Here is a 15,571-nt window from a genome sequence, read left to right as displayed (position 1 = left end):
TGATACTGAACCATACACAACTTTGAACTTTATGGACTAACCCACTACCTAATAGTGAATGCTCAACAAATATTGTCAATTGAATTTAAAACAAAAAGAAAAAAGAATCCAGCAAGTTAAAAAAAAAAAAAAAAAAACTGAGAAAGTCAATTTCCTTATCAGCTGAAAATGATTCATCTTATGGGTGTATTAAGTACTATATCAAATAAGCTATCATTATATTTCTCCAATCTACAGACTTCTTAGTATTTTATATATCCAGAAAAGAGAAGCAGTTTCTATGCCTTAGTCTCTTTTTCACATTAGTAAGTACCATAATAAATCAAGACTTAAGAGTCTTCTCTCTTTTTCGGTAAGAAGTAATACCTACCCGAATAGTTACTGTATGATTAGCAGATGGTCTCAAGAGAGGCAGCCGGATCCCACACCTAGGCAGTCTTCTCATCTCCTCAATAGGAGTTCCAAGCCATTTCTTATCTGGAGAAAGGTGAGGTGGAATGTATTTAGGTATCTTCCTTTCTGTTCTTTGATGCTTGATTTCACACTGTTCTTTTCTAAGGTCAAAACAAATGTATTCAGTCACAAATCACTCACTGCTAAAGTTTTGTTGGATAAACAAGTACAAAACTTACCCAGAATGTTATTGTTTAAAACATGCCAAGGGGTGCCTGGGTGGCTCAGTCAGTCAGTTGTCTGCCTTCAGTTCAGGTCATAATCCCAGGATCCAGGACTGAGCCCTGCGTTGGGCTCCTTGATCAGCAGGGAGTCTGTTTATCCCTCTCCCTGTGCCTGTCCCCCACTCTAGCTTGAGTGCACACACACTCTCTCTCACATAAATAAATAATATCTTTAAAAGAAAAAGTGTGCCAGGCTTGCTCTCTCCCCTAGGTACTTACAATCAAAAGAAAAAATTATAAACCTTAGAGTAAAACTGAAGAGCTTATTTTCAAGTCTGTGTTAAGAATTTCTAAACAGAGGAAATCACCTTCCCAAAAAAGACCACGTAATATGCACACTGCCAAATAGTCATGATTCATAGCATCAGCTACTTCTCAGGTTTCTAGAATAATTTTCAACAAAGTGAACTTACTATGGCACATGTGACAGAAAATATCACAGAAATTATGGAGAGTAAGCTTGAAGATTCCATAAGGGATAACTGTAAAAATGTAAGCTTTATAATCAGACAGACTAGGATTTAAATTCCAGCATTACCATCCACAAGTTAAAACTTCAGTGAATTCTCTAATTCAAATTTCAGTTTTCTCATTAGCAAAGTGAGTAAAATATCACCTACCTACCCATTAGAGCATTAGAGAAAATGTAGTATACAAAAACCTAGAAAAATTGATACATAAACAGAAGCTACTATCAACCTAGTATTTTTATATTCTGATAATCCCCATAAATTCCAGAAGGAAAATCATGAAACCAAAAAATTCCAATTAACAATATTCATTTGCTTCTTGTTATCTGTTTTGGTCTTTTTGAATCTAGGTTTAAATTTACCATAAGCAACTAACAGGAAACACAACTATTTCTTCGCTTTAGTGTAAACCATAACTTTGTTAAACCCCCTTGCAAAATTATAAAAGGTATTACACTATTGGAGATAGTCTTGTTGAAAAAAATTACCTTTTGTCCTCTGCTTTGGGCATTCTCATGAAATGATCTGTGATTTTAGAATCCTTTTTCCCATGTTGCTTTGAATTTCTACATTCTACATTCAGGCCAGAATTACTTCCAGGTGGTCTGGCATTTAAATCATTCATTCCACTCCGAGTCTCTCCTCCTTCAAACTGAAAATGTAATCGAATTTCACCTTCTTTAGAAGAGGACCGTTTGCTCAATTCAGTGTCGGCTTCTCTTGCTTGGAACCTTGAAGGTTTAGTTGCTGTTTGGGAGGAACTGCTATCTTCTTGTTCATCAAAACCTGGACTTGTCTCTTCATCTACTTCTGAGTCCTGACAACTATTTTTGGAATTATCCACGTCCATTGGTGACTCAGGTTCACTTTCTTTCTCAAAGGGAGGAGAATTTCCTAAACTACTCTCTTGTCTACTCAGTTTGTTGGCATTTTTCAGTTCAGTACCAACATCCTCAGAGCCAACATCTGACAAGGGACTCTCTGGCACCACATCTACCTCTTCCTGCTGACAACCTGCACAGTCTTCTACAGGACGGCAAGACTTGCTGCACTTCTGGTGGCTTCTGGCTTCTCTGGCCTGTTCACCTTCTGTGGTCTGCTTTTTATTTGTTAACTTTACAGGTGTCAAAAATTGTTGGTTATCTCTACTTCCCTCACTATCTGTGTCGCTGTGATCATCATTTCGGGATGCCTGATCAACGTTAGCATTACTGAACCGCTCTGGTACCAGAGTTACTGTCGAAGGTTCACTTTCTAAAAGCCTCTCTGTATGTTTCCCTTCATTTTGCCACTTACACATAGCTGCAGTCTGATGCTGAGTCAAATATTGTGTACTTTTCTCAACAGGTGATTTATCAAGACTTAGCTGAGAAACATTTTCTAATTTTTCCATATTATGTTGGTAAAAGTTATCTTTTTGTACAGAACTCATCATGGATTCTACTCTTGTATTGTTGTTTTCTTTACTATGCAAACTACAACAGAATAAAAAGAACTAATGAGACAAGAGAAATTATGATACAATAAAAAGAATTTATGGTATAAAAAAATCACTTGTCCAACCACACGCCCCGTGTCACAGCAGTAATTAAACAACTGGTGATATCCTAAACACAGAGCGTGCTCTTTCATGACTCCATGACTACACATATGCCTAAAACGCCCTTTCCCCAACTCTATGCCTGGGAAACACCTGCCGTTCCTTTAAATGTTAAACTTCACTCACCTCCTGGCAGGCCTTCCTGCAAAGATAAAGCTAATTCTTGGTTCTATATGCTAACCACCACTGTTCTCTGTTTATACCTTTCTGTTCTATTTATCACACTATGTAACAATCATGTGTTTTTGCAACTGCCACCAGTATACTGTATCTTAAACACACAGACTATATTCCTTTCTCATCTCTGTATGTCAAGTATCTGGGACAGACCCTAGCACATGAAGGACTCTAAAAATTAGTATTTATAAAGTGAAAAAATAAATAAATACAGATAAAAAAATGGGAAAGCAAGGAGAAAGTGACATGAACCAAGATAAAACATTCATGTATCATGTTACATATTTTTCTATATAGGCATGTTTCTATACCTTTCTGATTCAGTTGTCTTGATTCCTTTAGTGTCCATCCAACTGGTAATAGTCTTTTGTTTGAAAACTGAAAAAAAAGAAAAGACACACACCAAAAAGATAAGATACCTATGGCACCATTTATACATGTAAGGCACTGTGCTAGGTTCTGTGATTTAAACAGAGATTAATCATTCCTTCCACACTCAAACAATGGGAGATAAGACAGAAATATAAATATAAATGCATTTGGCTTTGAGCAGAAAGTGACAGGCTCATGAAAGAGCTGGGATGGCCTAATGGATGAAAGTACAGGCTCTGAAATCAAATCACCTGGATTCAAATCCTAGCACTCCCACTGGATTCCTGTGTGTCTTTGTGAGGGATCATTTTTCTGTCTCTCAGATTCTTTATTTGTAAACTTGCAAATTAATAGTCTTTCCCCTGGGCTTATTATGAGGTTTAAATTATATAGCACATGCAAGGTATTAAGTTTAAGGCACAATCTGGTACATGCTCAGTCAATGTTGATTCTTAACTACCTTTAGTATTAAAAGAGATCCTGATAAAGAATTAAGGTGCACTTCTGGTGGCTTCTGGCCACCAAAGAAACTACTTTAGGGAACTGGAGTAAGTGGAACAATCTGATAAGTAGGGCTTGAACTGTTCCTTGAAGAATAAACATATGCTCGCATAAAGGGAAAATCATAAGCAAAGGAACCAATGCCAGGGAAATATAAAGAACTTAAAAAGAAAGCAAAAGAAAATATGACTGGAAAGTCAACTAGGACCCTATCATAGAGGTTCCTGAATGACCCACAAAAAGAGGTACAAATGGGGGTGCCTGGGTAGCCCAGATGGTTAATTGTCAGCCTTCAACTTAGGTCCTGACCCCAGGGTCCTGCCAGCCTCCCTGCTCAGCAGGGAACCTGCTTCTCCCTCTACTGTTCCCCCTGCTCGTGCTCTTTCACCCTCTCTGTCAAATAAATAAATAAAATCCTTTATTTTAAAAAAAAAAAAAAAGCATACACTCAGAGCTATAATTTTGAAACTCAAATCTAGGAGGTGCCCAGTCATGCACGATACATATCCTTGAGGGCAAATCTGAAGGGGCCAGAAGGAAGAGCCTATTGGTAGAAATGAAGCTATTGGTGTAGGTCAGTAGCTCTCAAACCTTCTGAATCATCGGGGGCTGGTAATTAATGGATCCTAGGACCAGGCCCCAGACCTAATGAATCACTCTAAGTGTGATGATGGAGTCAGGAGGGAAGCTGGACTCTGTATTTTTTTTTCAAAAAGTGAGTCTGATGATCATTAGCTAGGTTGGAGAACTAATGGCAAAGGACCAAAACTAGTCATTGTGAGAACGGAGAATAAAGGTTGAGAAATGAATCATCACAGATTTTACAATGATTGAAGTTAAAGGTGATACTAAGCTTTAAGTCTGATAGACTTGAAAGATGGTTACAGCATTAAGTTAAAATGTAGACTATAAGACAACTGGAGGGACGCCTGGGTGGCTCATTCAGTTGAGCATTTGTCTTTGGCTCAGGTCATGATCCCAGGGTCCTGGGATCAAGCCTCATGTGGGGCTGCCTGCTCAGCAAGAAGTCTGCTTCTCCAGGACTCCTGGGTGGCTCAATCAATTAAGCATCTGCTTTTGGCTCAGGTCATGATCCCAGGGTCCTGTGATGGAGTCCTGTTCCTTGCTCAGTGGGGAGCTTTGCTTCTCCCTCTGCCTGCTGCCCCTCACCCCCAGCTGGTGCATTCTCTCTGACAAATAAATAAATAAAATCTAAAAAAAAGGGGGGGGGGCTTTGCCACTCTTCCCTATAAGGCGTGCAGTCTATATCCCTGCCCCTTTAATTAAAAAAAAAAAAGACAACTGGATTTTGGGGAAAATATGATTACATCAACTGTGAACATACTAAAATTGAGATGCCAGAAATAACCAGCAAACAATAGCAGAAGTAGAATTGATGGCTCAGTAGAGGAAGATACAACATAAATAAATGCAAACCACAATTTACATAAGCATTAAAAATAAGCATGCTTTCAAAATTAACTGCACTGCCTATGGATTAAATGTATATAATACCTTAGTATAAGAAAATATAAGATGATAAACATTCTCAACTATTCCCCAAACTGCAATGTAAGAATCTGAGCTCCTTAAGACACAGACTCATTCTTATTTGTTTATGCCTCTCCTCGAACACTATAACATGAGCATAACAAGTCTCATAACAGATGCTGTCCCAAACACATGAAAATGAACAGCTTTATCACTGTATTTGAGTGCCATATAATTCATTCCTTACATTCCTTACATAAAATACTAACATTCCAACTAGTAAAAATCTTTGATTAGCATTTTAAAAAGTTTCTATCACAACAAAGTAATTATATTTGATTTTCTCATTAAACACCACATTTCAGTGATTTTATTAAGTTACTACTTCTACAGAAAATCAGGCTTCAGAGAAAAAAACTAGCTTCAATCAGAAAAGGATGAACCACTTGATTCCAAGCCTTTTTCTGTAGTTTCATCTTCATTTAATTTCATTACATCAAACACAAGTGTAGAAAATCCTCAAATTACAAACCAGCAAGGAGCCAAAAATTCACTTTTTGTTTCAGCGGGGAGTTTAAAACACCTTTCTCCATAAATATAAGGATTAAATGGTATGCCCAGCACTATGAGGGCAAGTCTACAGAATTGAAAGACTGCATCCAACATTATTTCGTAAAAAACTATGAAGTGTTCTCCTGCAGCTCTGACACTGAGAATGTGTCCTCTCTTCAGCTTCAGGTTTCCTACTATAATTCTTGAAGCCTGTGAACAGGATAAAGGAGGAGTAGGAGCTGTGGAACCAGTATCTCCTGATAATAAGACATTCCTCAGTCCTTCTGAGAGTCCTACTTCTTTCCATTGCCACTACTTCTGGCTTTCAAAGATTTCTTTTGCAACATGGCACAGGACTGCTTCAGAATTTTACCCCCTTATTCCTGAAATGAGGATAAAATTATGCTTTCCACATTATCTGGTAATTTCTGTCTTTTTACTAGGAATAATCACAGCAAACAAAAAGGAGGGCAGTGGTAGGTGATGAAAAAGATACAAGATCTGGAGTCAAACAAGATCTAGGACTGAGATCCTTGCTCAGTCGCTTACTAGTACTTCGTTTCTTTGAGCTTCTAATATTTCCTCAACTATAATATGGGGTTAGCAGCAAATATCTACCTAAAGGTTTATGTAGATTAATGAGAGAAAATAGAAGTGTCTAGTCTCACAAAGCAGAAATTCAACAAATGTCTTCTCTTGCAACACTCCCACCCAACCTCTTTTTCAATGAGATCAGCAGTTCTCCAACCCTATTCTAATTTCACACCATTTACACTTAATCTCATTAGTAACATCACTCAGTAACCAGCCTATTTCAAAGTTCAGTGAGCAAATCAATTACTTCCTGCCACCCACACAGGCGAAAGACACAACATGCTTTGAAACTAACCTGCATTTCAAAGGAACAACCCACCTCCACAAAATGTCCCCTTCCTCCAGCAGGAGCAAGATAAGGTATGAGAAGGAAGGGTATTTTGAGACCAAAGTAATGGACAGTGGAGTTTTGAGATGAGGAAAGAGGTCAGAAGATGCTTTTGACGGCACTGAGGCTGAAGGAATGACATGGAGGAAGGGGGACAAACTGGGTCCAGTTACTTGCCCCCTCACCAACTGCTACCACCATCGCCCCCACTGACCTACACTTAGACCATGCCTGGAGCAGGGAGACAAACTCCAGGAAGTTATAAAAGGCAGAAAAGAGTAGCACCGAGTTCTGCCTATATGCAGATCTGCAGATTTCAACTAATATAATATGCCCAGGTAGGTAAATAATACCACATTTAAAGATGTTGAATGAATATCCATTTCCTTTTCTCACTTATTCTCCTAAGAGAACTATATACTAAAATTTTTAATACCAAGTTCCTAAAAGAATTTCAAATTTGAAAAAACAGTTTTTGTTTAGACTTTGCACATTTTGTTAATTGGTGTCCTATGCCCGGTATACAAAAATATTCACACAGATGAAGTACAGCGCAAGTATTAATTTGGTCCTCTTCTGCAGAAATCTGCAGAAAATAAGATCCAACCATGAGGACTGACTGCCCTCCTCCACTAGCAACGAACTCTTCTACCTTTATATGCAAATAAAGTTAATGGGTCTACAAATTACCTTCTTGCACAAGTCAGATACAGTACTTGGAGGTCACTCTAATTCGCCCCTCTCTTCCACTCTCCTTCACTAAGTTCTCTGAAATCTACAGCCTAAATCTTAAATCCACTCCTTCCTCTGCATCTTCAAAACATCACCAATATCAAAAGAATAGGTATTTTTTTGGACAACTGCATTTACTTCCTGCAACTGATCTCCACGTCTAGTCTTGACTATCTCTAAACCAGTGTTAATATAAAGGACTTACTTTTTAAAAAAAAGTCTTTATTTAAATTCTAGTTAGTTAAACATATAGTGTAATATTGACTTCAGGAGTAGAATTTCGTGATTTATCACTTACATATAACACCCAGTGCTCATCCCAACAAGTGCCCTCCTTAATACTCAACACCCATTTAGACCATTCCCTGCCCACCTCCCCTCCAACAACCCTCAGTTTGTTCTCTGAGAGTCTTCTGGGACGCCTGGGTGGCTCCATTGGTTATGCGTCTGCCTTCCGCTCAGGTCATGATCCCAGGTTGCTGGGACTGAGCCCCATGTCTGGCTCCCTGATGGGGGGGAGTCTGCCTCTCCCTCAGCACCCACAATACCTGCTCATGCTCTCAAATAAACAGATAAAATCTTTTCAAAAAGTCTCTTGTGATTTGCCTCCCCCACCCTTTTTTACTCCTTACCCTTTATGTTCATGTTTTGTTTCTCCCACTTATGAGTGAAATCATATGGCATTTGTCTTTCTCTGACTTATTTTTCTTAGCATAATACACTCTAGCTCCATCTGACAGCATTGCAAAAGGAAAGATTTCATTCTTTCTGATGGCTGAGTAATATCTAAAGGACTAACTTTTTATAGTGAAATACAAACAACGTGAGAATGCGTCCTACATAATAGGTATTATTTCATGAAACATGTTTGTAATAAATATGGCATATTTACCCAGTTCAAAGATTTCTTACTCTGTATAGTGGCTGAATTTATACAGTGGACTGCAGGTAGAGAAGTCCAAAGGCCACTAAGCCATCTTTTCTAAAATATTAACCAAATGTTATCTCTCTCTTTAAAAGCTTTCAGTGGCTTCCTATTAACCAGAGAATAAAGTCCAAACTCCTTGAAATGGCACTACAATTTGTCCATAGTAACTTCTGTCCTTCTTCCTGGCCTCAAGTCCTGTCACTCCTGGCATTTTATGCTCTAGTCCTACCACCTTCGCCCATACCATTTCCTCTGCATATTTCTTTCTCTCCTTGATCTATACAGCAAATCCTGCTCATCCTTCGATTTATAGGTGAGATCTACTCCCCACTGCCTCTAAGTCCTGAGAGAACTAAGTTTACACCAGTCACCCAAAGACTGACCTCTGGCCAGCCTTCTACACTGCTGACAACTGCATCCTTTTTGAAATGTTCTTTCCTGCATGACAACAAAAGTCAGGCTTTCACTCTACTCTTCTGGCTGCTTCTCTTCAGTCCACTCTTAGATGATGGTGTTCCTAAAGTTTCTTTCCTAGGTCACCTTTATTTTCTCTATATGCTTTATATGATCTATCTATGTCCAAAGCATCAATTATCACATTTATGCCAAGAATCCCCAAATCTTTATTCCCAGCACAAATGAATTTAAGAGGTACAAACCCACAGATCCCATTCTCTGATTCCATTCACTTCTCTCCCTCTCTACTGTACACAACCAAGTATAAAACATCATTATCTTCCACCTAGACTAACTCCTTTTGTCTTGGGCCTGTACTTCCTCTCATTTTCAATCCATTCTTCATTTTCTACACACCAGCCAGAGACCTTTTAAAAAAAAAAAAAAAGATGTGGGGGCATGCACATATACATAGTCGCTTCCCTACTGAAAACGTATTAAAAGCTTCTCACTGCCCTTAGAGGTAAAGTTCAAAACCCTCAGGACTGCCTATATTTCCCAGTATGATCTGATCCTTTCCTACCTCCCTGCAGCCCCATCTCTCTCTACTCTCTTCTGTCGACAGTATGCACCAGTTGCACTTCAGGAACATTTCCTTACTCCCTCCTTTCTAGCTAAGTCTTCATTCTTTTTTAGACCTCAGAATAAGCACCTCATCTTCTGGGAGATTATTTCTTATCCCACAGAGTGGGTTAAGACTCCTGACTCCTACCATAACGATGTATGTCTCTCACCTGTCAGCATGTGGACTTTGTAATTGTTTATCTCTCCTGATTTTGGGATCTGAAGACAGTGCCCAAGTTACACTTGTTCAACCTTGTATGCCAGAAACAAGCACAATGCCAGCTAATACTAACAGCTCTGCACCCCCGGATATAAAATCTGAACCAAGAGAAGTTGTGACCTTCTTTGTACCTTTTTTTCCATCTAAAGGCTTGAACTTCACATACACAATTAGACTTTCTTAACAACTAAGGCAATTTCTCGGTCAAACCCGAGAAAAGCAAACAGGTGGAGTCTACTGCCATTTTCCCCCCTGAGAGTGACTGCTCACCAGGGTTTCTCACACCACCAATCCCAAAGGAGAAAATTCGGCCACATTCCCCTACTAGTGACCTCACTGGCTCAGCAAGAGGGCCTCAGAGTGGTGCACACAAGACCAGAAAGGGGTGACAGGAGTCCCTGGGTCCCCAGACAGAGACCGAAAGGTTCGGGCCAAAGCGAAGGACAAAGATCTTTATTTCCCCACGTACCAAGCGAGGTGGAGCTGCCTCTGTGCGGTCCCGCCCGCCCCGGGACGCAGCCTGACGAGGACGGTGGGACCCTGAACTGCACGGGAGCGTCCTTGGAATCGAGGACGCGCCTCTGCCTGCTGGGGAAGCTCCGGGCGTCCGAGGCGGCCGGCGGAGAAGTTGCAGCGGCGCCCCAGCGGGGTCGCTTGGTGCAGGGCTCACAGCCGGGGCCCGCACTCATGCTTGGGACCCGCAGCGCAGAGTCCCCGGGCCGGCCCGGGCGGAGAGCCTCATTCACTAACCCTGAGAGGAACGGACTGCGCCTCCTCCTCGGCGCCTCCCGGCACCATTCCCTCTTTGCCGCTGCCTCTCTCTGCAGTTGCTGCTCCGCCGGCCTCCCGAGCCAAGCCCTAGCCAGTCGCCTGCCTTCCCTCTTCCACAGGCACCCCCACCTGCCTCAGGATGCGCCGCTTTGATTCTGGCTTGGTTCACTTTCCCACCACCGGAAGGCTGCCGTCAGGCACTTCCGTTTTCCGGGACGTATAATGTCGCAAAACGGAAGTGCAAGGATTAGCGGGTACCGGCCCCCGGAAGGTCACGGTGTGAAGGAGGTGGTGGGAACGCGGGTCTCCCCGCTGTTTCTGGGGAGCAACGGCAGAACAGACGAACCTGGCCTGAGGAGGCGGTGAGAAGCAGACGAGCAGTTTGCTGCGACACCATGGAGAGCGGCGGGGGAAGCGGGAACAAAACCACAGGGGGGTTGGCCGGCTTTTTTGGAGCCGGCGGGGCAGGTTACTCGCACGCGGATTTGGCCGGCGTCCCGCGTAAGTATCAGGCCTACCTTGTGAACATTTCCCGGTGGTTCTTGGCGACTCCGCCAAACGTATAGTGTGTTTACTGTGTTTTTTTTCGGCTGGCTTTTACAATCTTCAGTACCAGTGATGGGGTTAGATGGGGTTAGGGTGTTTGCGCTGCCGCTCGAGTTTTTGGAGCCACGGATCCCCGAGAAGTTCTGTCCGGGTGACGTGGACGCGGGATGCTGCATGTTTTCTTCCCTTTATAGACGAGTGTGGTGCCTTATCTTTCCTACCACACATTTCTTGTGCGTTGAGCTGTGTGTTTGACTCTAGATTAAGAGGAGAGCCTAGCTCTGCAAGTAAATACATTCCAAATAGGCTATAAATAACTTATAAGCTCTAAGTCGGTGTTTCGAAACTGCGATATAGCCTTCAGGGCAGAACATTTAATATTGAATGTAGGCAAGAAAGAAATCTGAGTCGGGCCAGCGGAGGAGCCAAGAAGTGAACTGCACTTTATAGGCCATTTATGGACTTGAAAAAAGAAGCCAGGTAAGAATTTTAGGAAACGAAATATGCAAGGTCAAAAGTACAGAAATATGAATACCACTTGTCTGTGCCCTCTCAACCCTGTGAATGTCGTCCAGATGTTTGGGACTTCGTGGGTATTCAGCTGGATGAATATAACTTGTTCTATTTCTCCAGGTCTTCTTTGGTCAAGAGCAAAAGAGTTCTAGTGTCACTTATGTCAAAATTGAATCTGGAACACATTTTACATATAATAAGCCTTCCGAGGTCTGAATTTTGGAGCACAAAGGGCACTGCCTTAATATGACAAAGCATTGTTACATTAATGTGATTAAGGTTTGAAGGTAAATTGAGAGGTCGAAAGTGACCACCATCACTGAACACCTGAAATGGGCCAACGACTTTTCTGGGTGCAGGACTACCAGTGGTCAAAAGAAATGATTGCTGCCTTCATGGAGTTTACATCCTAGTGTGCCAAGTAACACAAACACATTTTAGTTAATAAGTGTATGTAAAGGCATCAAAACAGGATCAGGAAATGGGAGGAGGTCACTGTTTTAGAATAAATAGATCAGGGAAAGTAACTAGAGGGTGTTTACATTTGAGCTGTGACTTGAATACAGTACAAATGTGGGGGCGCATAGGCACATGGAGGTACACAAGGGAAAATGGTTAGTCCAAGTGCCTTAGTGGTGAGGGGGGACAGACCTGACATGTTTAAAGAACATCTGATGGGCCAGTGTGTCTACAAAGTTGAGAGGGAGTTGGAGCAGTAGGAGATAATGAGATCAGGAGAGCAAGTAATGGCCACTAATGCATTGTTTTAAAAGCCATGGTAAGGAGTTTGGATTTGATTAAAATTGTGAATGGAAGCCATTAAGGCTCATTTCCTTTTCCTTAAAAAAAAGTCACTTTAGTTACTATATAGGAAGTGAATTGAAGGGAATAGAGCAGATTAAGGAGTTCATTTAGGTAGGAGATTGTTACTGTAGTCTAGGTGAGATTTAATGGTTGGACTAAGATGGTAGCAGTAAGGATGGTGGTAAGTAAAAGTTCAAGATGAGTATTGAATATAGAATTAATAGGACTTTCAGTTGACGAAAGGACTAGAGTCATGGGTATTTCTTAGATTTGTGAACATTCAAAGGATTCAAGGATTAAATTCAGAATATGAGAAAGTTGATATTCCTTGATAGATTTTTTTCCCCAATTGTCAAAGTTAGTGGGATTCAAGTCTGGCTCTCTGAGAGTTTCCGTTTTCTTTTGTCCTGACTCCCACTCCTGTGGTGATGACCCAAGAATGTTCTACACTGCCACAGCAAATCACCTTTGTCAGCAACTGTCAATACTAAGATTTGAAGGAACAGCCTTAAAATATTTATATGTAACTCATAACCCAACCCCTGGTTTTCCCATGAAATTCACTTGTCTATTGTCAGTCTTATTTTGCAATTTGTGTAGATGTAGCATCCTTGTAGCAAAGTAGAGGAAATTAGCTTTATAATTGACTTCTGCTACGCTTCCTACTACTTTATTTGATCCATATTATTGCCAATATCTTCTTGGTATGAGAGCCTGAGCCACTAGTGCAGGACTTGGTTTGAAATTCAGAACCTCAGGAGAAGACAGCCACAAAACTGCCAGATAGGATAAGGAGAAAAGGAGAAAATTTCATATTCAGTGAGCCTGTAAATCAAAATTGAAAAACACCTGAAACAGCATAATTAACACTGAATGAAATAACTTCTTAAAATTTCATTGCAATGTGATGTTTTCTCTCTAGTGACTGGTATGAATCCTCTGTCTCCGTATTTAAATGTGGATCCACGATATCTCGTTCAGGTAAAACTAAGACTAGTCCTTTTATGAATTTATTAGTTTGGTGATTTATCTTACTGCTTTAAAAAAAAAATCCAGGTTCTTATGCTAAATATGATACATATTTCTGGAGGCACCAACTCCTTTTTCTTTTTCTTTTTCTTTTCTCAGAAACTCCAGGATTTGACTTTTATCTGTCTGGTACTAATTAACTAATTCCCTTTAAAGAGTTTTTGGGGTTTGAGGTGTTTTAGGTTTTTTTCCCCTTTCCCATTTAAATTGTGAAATGTACTAACATTAAATTTACTATCTTACCCATTTTTAAGTGTACTGTCCAGTAGTATTAACTACGTTTATAATATTGTGCAACAATTACCACCTACCATATCTGTAACTCATTTCATCGTGTAAAACAAACTATATCTGTTGAAAAATAACTTGATTCCACCCACCCATCCCATGGCAACCACCATTCTGCTTTCTGTTTCTGGTTTTGATACTCTTAAGTACCTCAAATAAGTAGAATTATAGTATCTGTCTTTTTGTGATTGGCTTATTTCATTTAACATAATATTCTCAAGTTTCACTTATGCTATAGCATGTGTCAGAACTTCCTTCCTTTTAGGCTGATATTTAATTGAATAATATTCCATTCTGCTTATCCATCTGTCCCTGGACGCTTGGATTGCTTTCATATTTTAGCTATTGGGGGTAGTGTTGCTCTGGACATTAGTGTACAAATGTCTCTTCCTGAACCTCCTTTTAATTTTAGTTATATATTCAGAAGTGAAATTACTGGATCTTATGTAAATTTTATTATTTATCTGAGGAACTGCCATACTGTGTTCCATAGCACTATACCATTTTACATTCCCAAGAACTGTACAAGGTTTGCAATTTCTCCACATCCTCACCAACAATTGTTATTTTCTGCGGTTTTTTGATCATAGCTATTCTAATGGGTATGAGGTGGTGCTTCTTGTAGTTTTGAGTTGCATGACCCTAATGATTAGTGATGTTGAACACCTTTTCATATGATTTTTGCCCATTTGTATACCTTTGGAGAAATGCTTATTTTTAAGTTCTTTGTCCATTTTTGAATTGAGTCTTTATTGTTGCTGTTGAATTTAAGTTCTCTATATATTCTGAATATTAACCCCTGATCAGATAACATGATTTGCAAATATTTTCTCACATCCTGTGGATTGCCTTTTTATCCTGTGGGTTGCCTTTTTACTATGCTGATTACTATCTTTTGAGGCACAGTATTTTTAAATTTTCACAAAGGCCAGTTCTTAATTTTCCTTTTTTTTTTTTTAAGATTTTATTTATTCATTTGACAGAGGGAGAGAGATCACAAGTAGGCAGAGAGAGGAGGGGAAGCAGGCTCCCCACCGAGCAGAGAACCCAATGCGGAGCTCGATCCCAGGACCCTGAGATTGTGACCTGAGCCAAAGGCAGAGGCTTTAACCCACTGAGCCACCCAGGCGCCCCTTATTTTTCTTTTTTTTGGTTGTTGCCTGTGCTTTGGTGTCAAATCCAAGAAGTCATTGCCAAATCCAGTGTCATGCTTTTCTCCCATGTTTTCTTCTAAGAGTTTTTTGATTTTAGGTCTTATATTTAGATCCATTCAATTTTTATATTAGGTGTTTAATTTTTTTATTAGGTGTTAGGTAAGGATCCAACTTTACTTGTTCATGTGGATATCTGGTTTTCAGAGCCTCATTTGTTAAGAGTGTTTTTTCCTCATGGAATGGTCTTGGCAATCTTGTTCAGAATCATTTGACTATATGCGAGGGTTTATTTCCAGGTTCACTATTCTGTTTCATTGGTCTGTCTGTCTTTGTCAGTATCACACTCTTTTGATTACAGTAGCCTAGTAGTAAGTTTTGAAATCAGGAAATGTGATTATTGTTCTTTTTTTTTCTTTCTTTCTTTCTTTCTTTCTTTTTTTTTTTTTTAATTTATTTGTCAGAGAGAGAGCACAAGCAGGAGGAGCAGCAGGTAGAGGGAGAAGCAAGCTCCCGGCTGAGTGAGGAGCCCGATGCAGGACTCAGTCCCAGGACCCTGGGATCATGACCTGAGCCAAAAGCAGACACTTAACGAACTGAGCCACCTAAGCATCCCGATTATTGTTCTTTTTCAAGATTGTTTTGGCTGTTTGGGGTTCAATGAGATTCCATATTAATTAAAGGATGGATTTTTCCATTTGCAAAAACATGGTATTTTGATAGGGATTACATTGAATCTGTAGATTCTTTTGGATGGTATGGATATCTTAACATTATTAAGTCTTCCAACCCGCACACATGGGTTAT

At 40.2% G+C, this 15,571-nt stretch overlaps 2 protein-coding genes across 3 annotated transcripts in view; one reads left to right on the top strand and one right to left on the bottom strand.

Moving 5' to 3' along the window:
- PARG (poly(ADP-ribose) glycohydrolase) overlaps positions 1–10,614 on the bottom strand; it is a 122,297-nt gene extending 111,683 nt beyond the window's left edge. Inside the window, exons 1-4 of one of the 2 annotated variants that reach the window (XM_080822882.1) lie at positions 10,132–10,614; positions 3,236–3,302; positions 1,636–2,622; positions 371–554 (exon numbers count right to left, since the gene is read on the bottom strand). In XM_080822882.1, the coding sequence (XP_080679008.1) occupies positions 371–554; positions 1,636–2,622; positions 3,236–3,302; positions 10,132–10,351 (1,458 nt within the window). In that variant the 5' untranslated portion in view covers positions 10,352–10,614. The remainder of the gene's footprint in view (positions 1–370; positions 555–1,635; positions 2,623–3,235; positions 3,303–10,131) is intronic. The other variant, XM_080822883.1, reaches the window with a different exon arrangement.
- A 61-nt stretch (positions 10,615–10,675) lies between these two features.
- LOC308354975 (mitochondrial import inner membrane translocase subunit Tim23) overlaps positions 10,676–15,571 on the top strand; it is a 30,904-nt gene continuing 26,008 nt past the window's right edge. The window contains exons 1-2 of the mRNA XM_080822881.1: positions 10,676–10,934; positions 13,219–13,277. Coding sequence (XP_080679007.1) covers positions 10,829–10,934; positions 13,219–13,277 — 165 coding nt within the window. The 5' untranslated portion in view covers positions 10,676–10,828. The remainder of the gene's footprint in view (positions 10,935–13,218; positions 13,278–15,571) is intronic.

Source organism: Martes martes (genome assembly GCF_963455335.1).
Source record: "Martes martes genome assembly, chromosome: 14".
Taxonomy (NCBI): domain Eukaryota; kingdom Metazoa; phylum Chordata; class Mammalia; order Carnivora; family Mustelidae; genus Martes; species Martes martes.
Note: the sequence above shows the minus strand (reverse complement) of the source record. Positions and strands in the feature narration are given on the sequence as shown.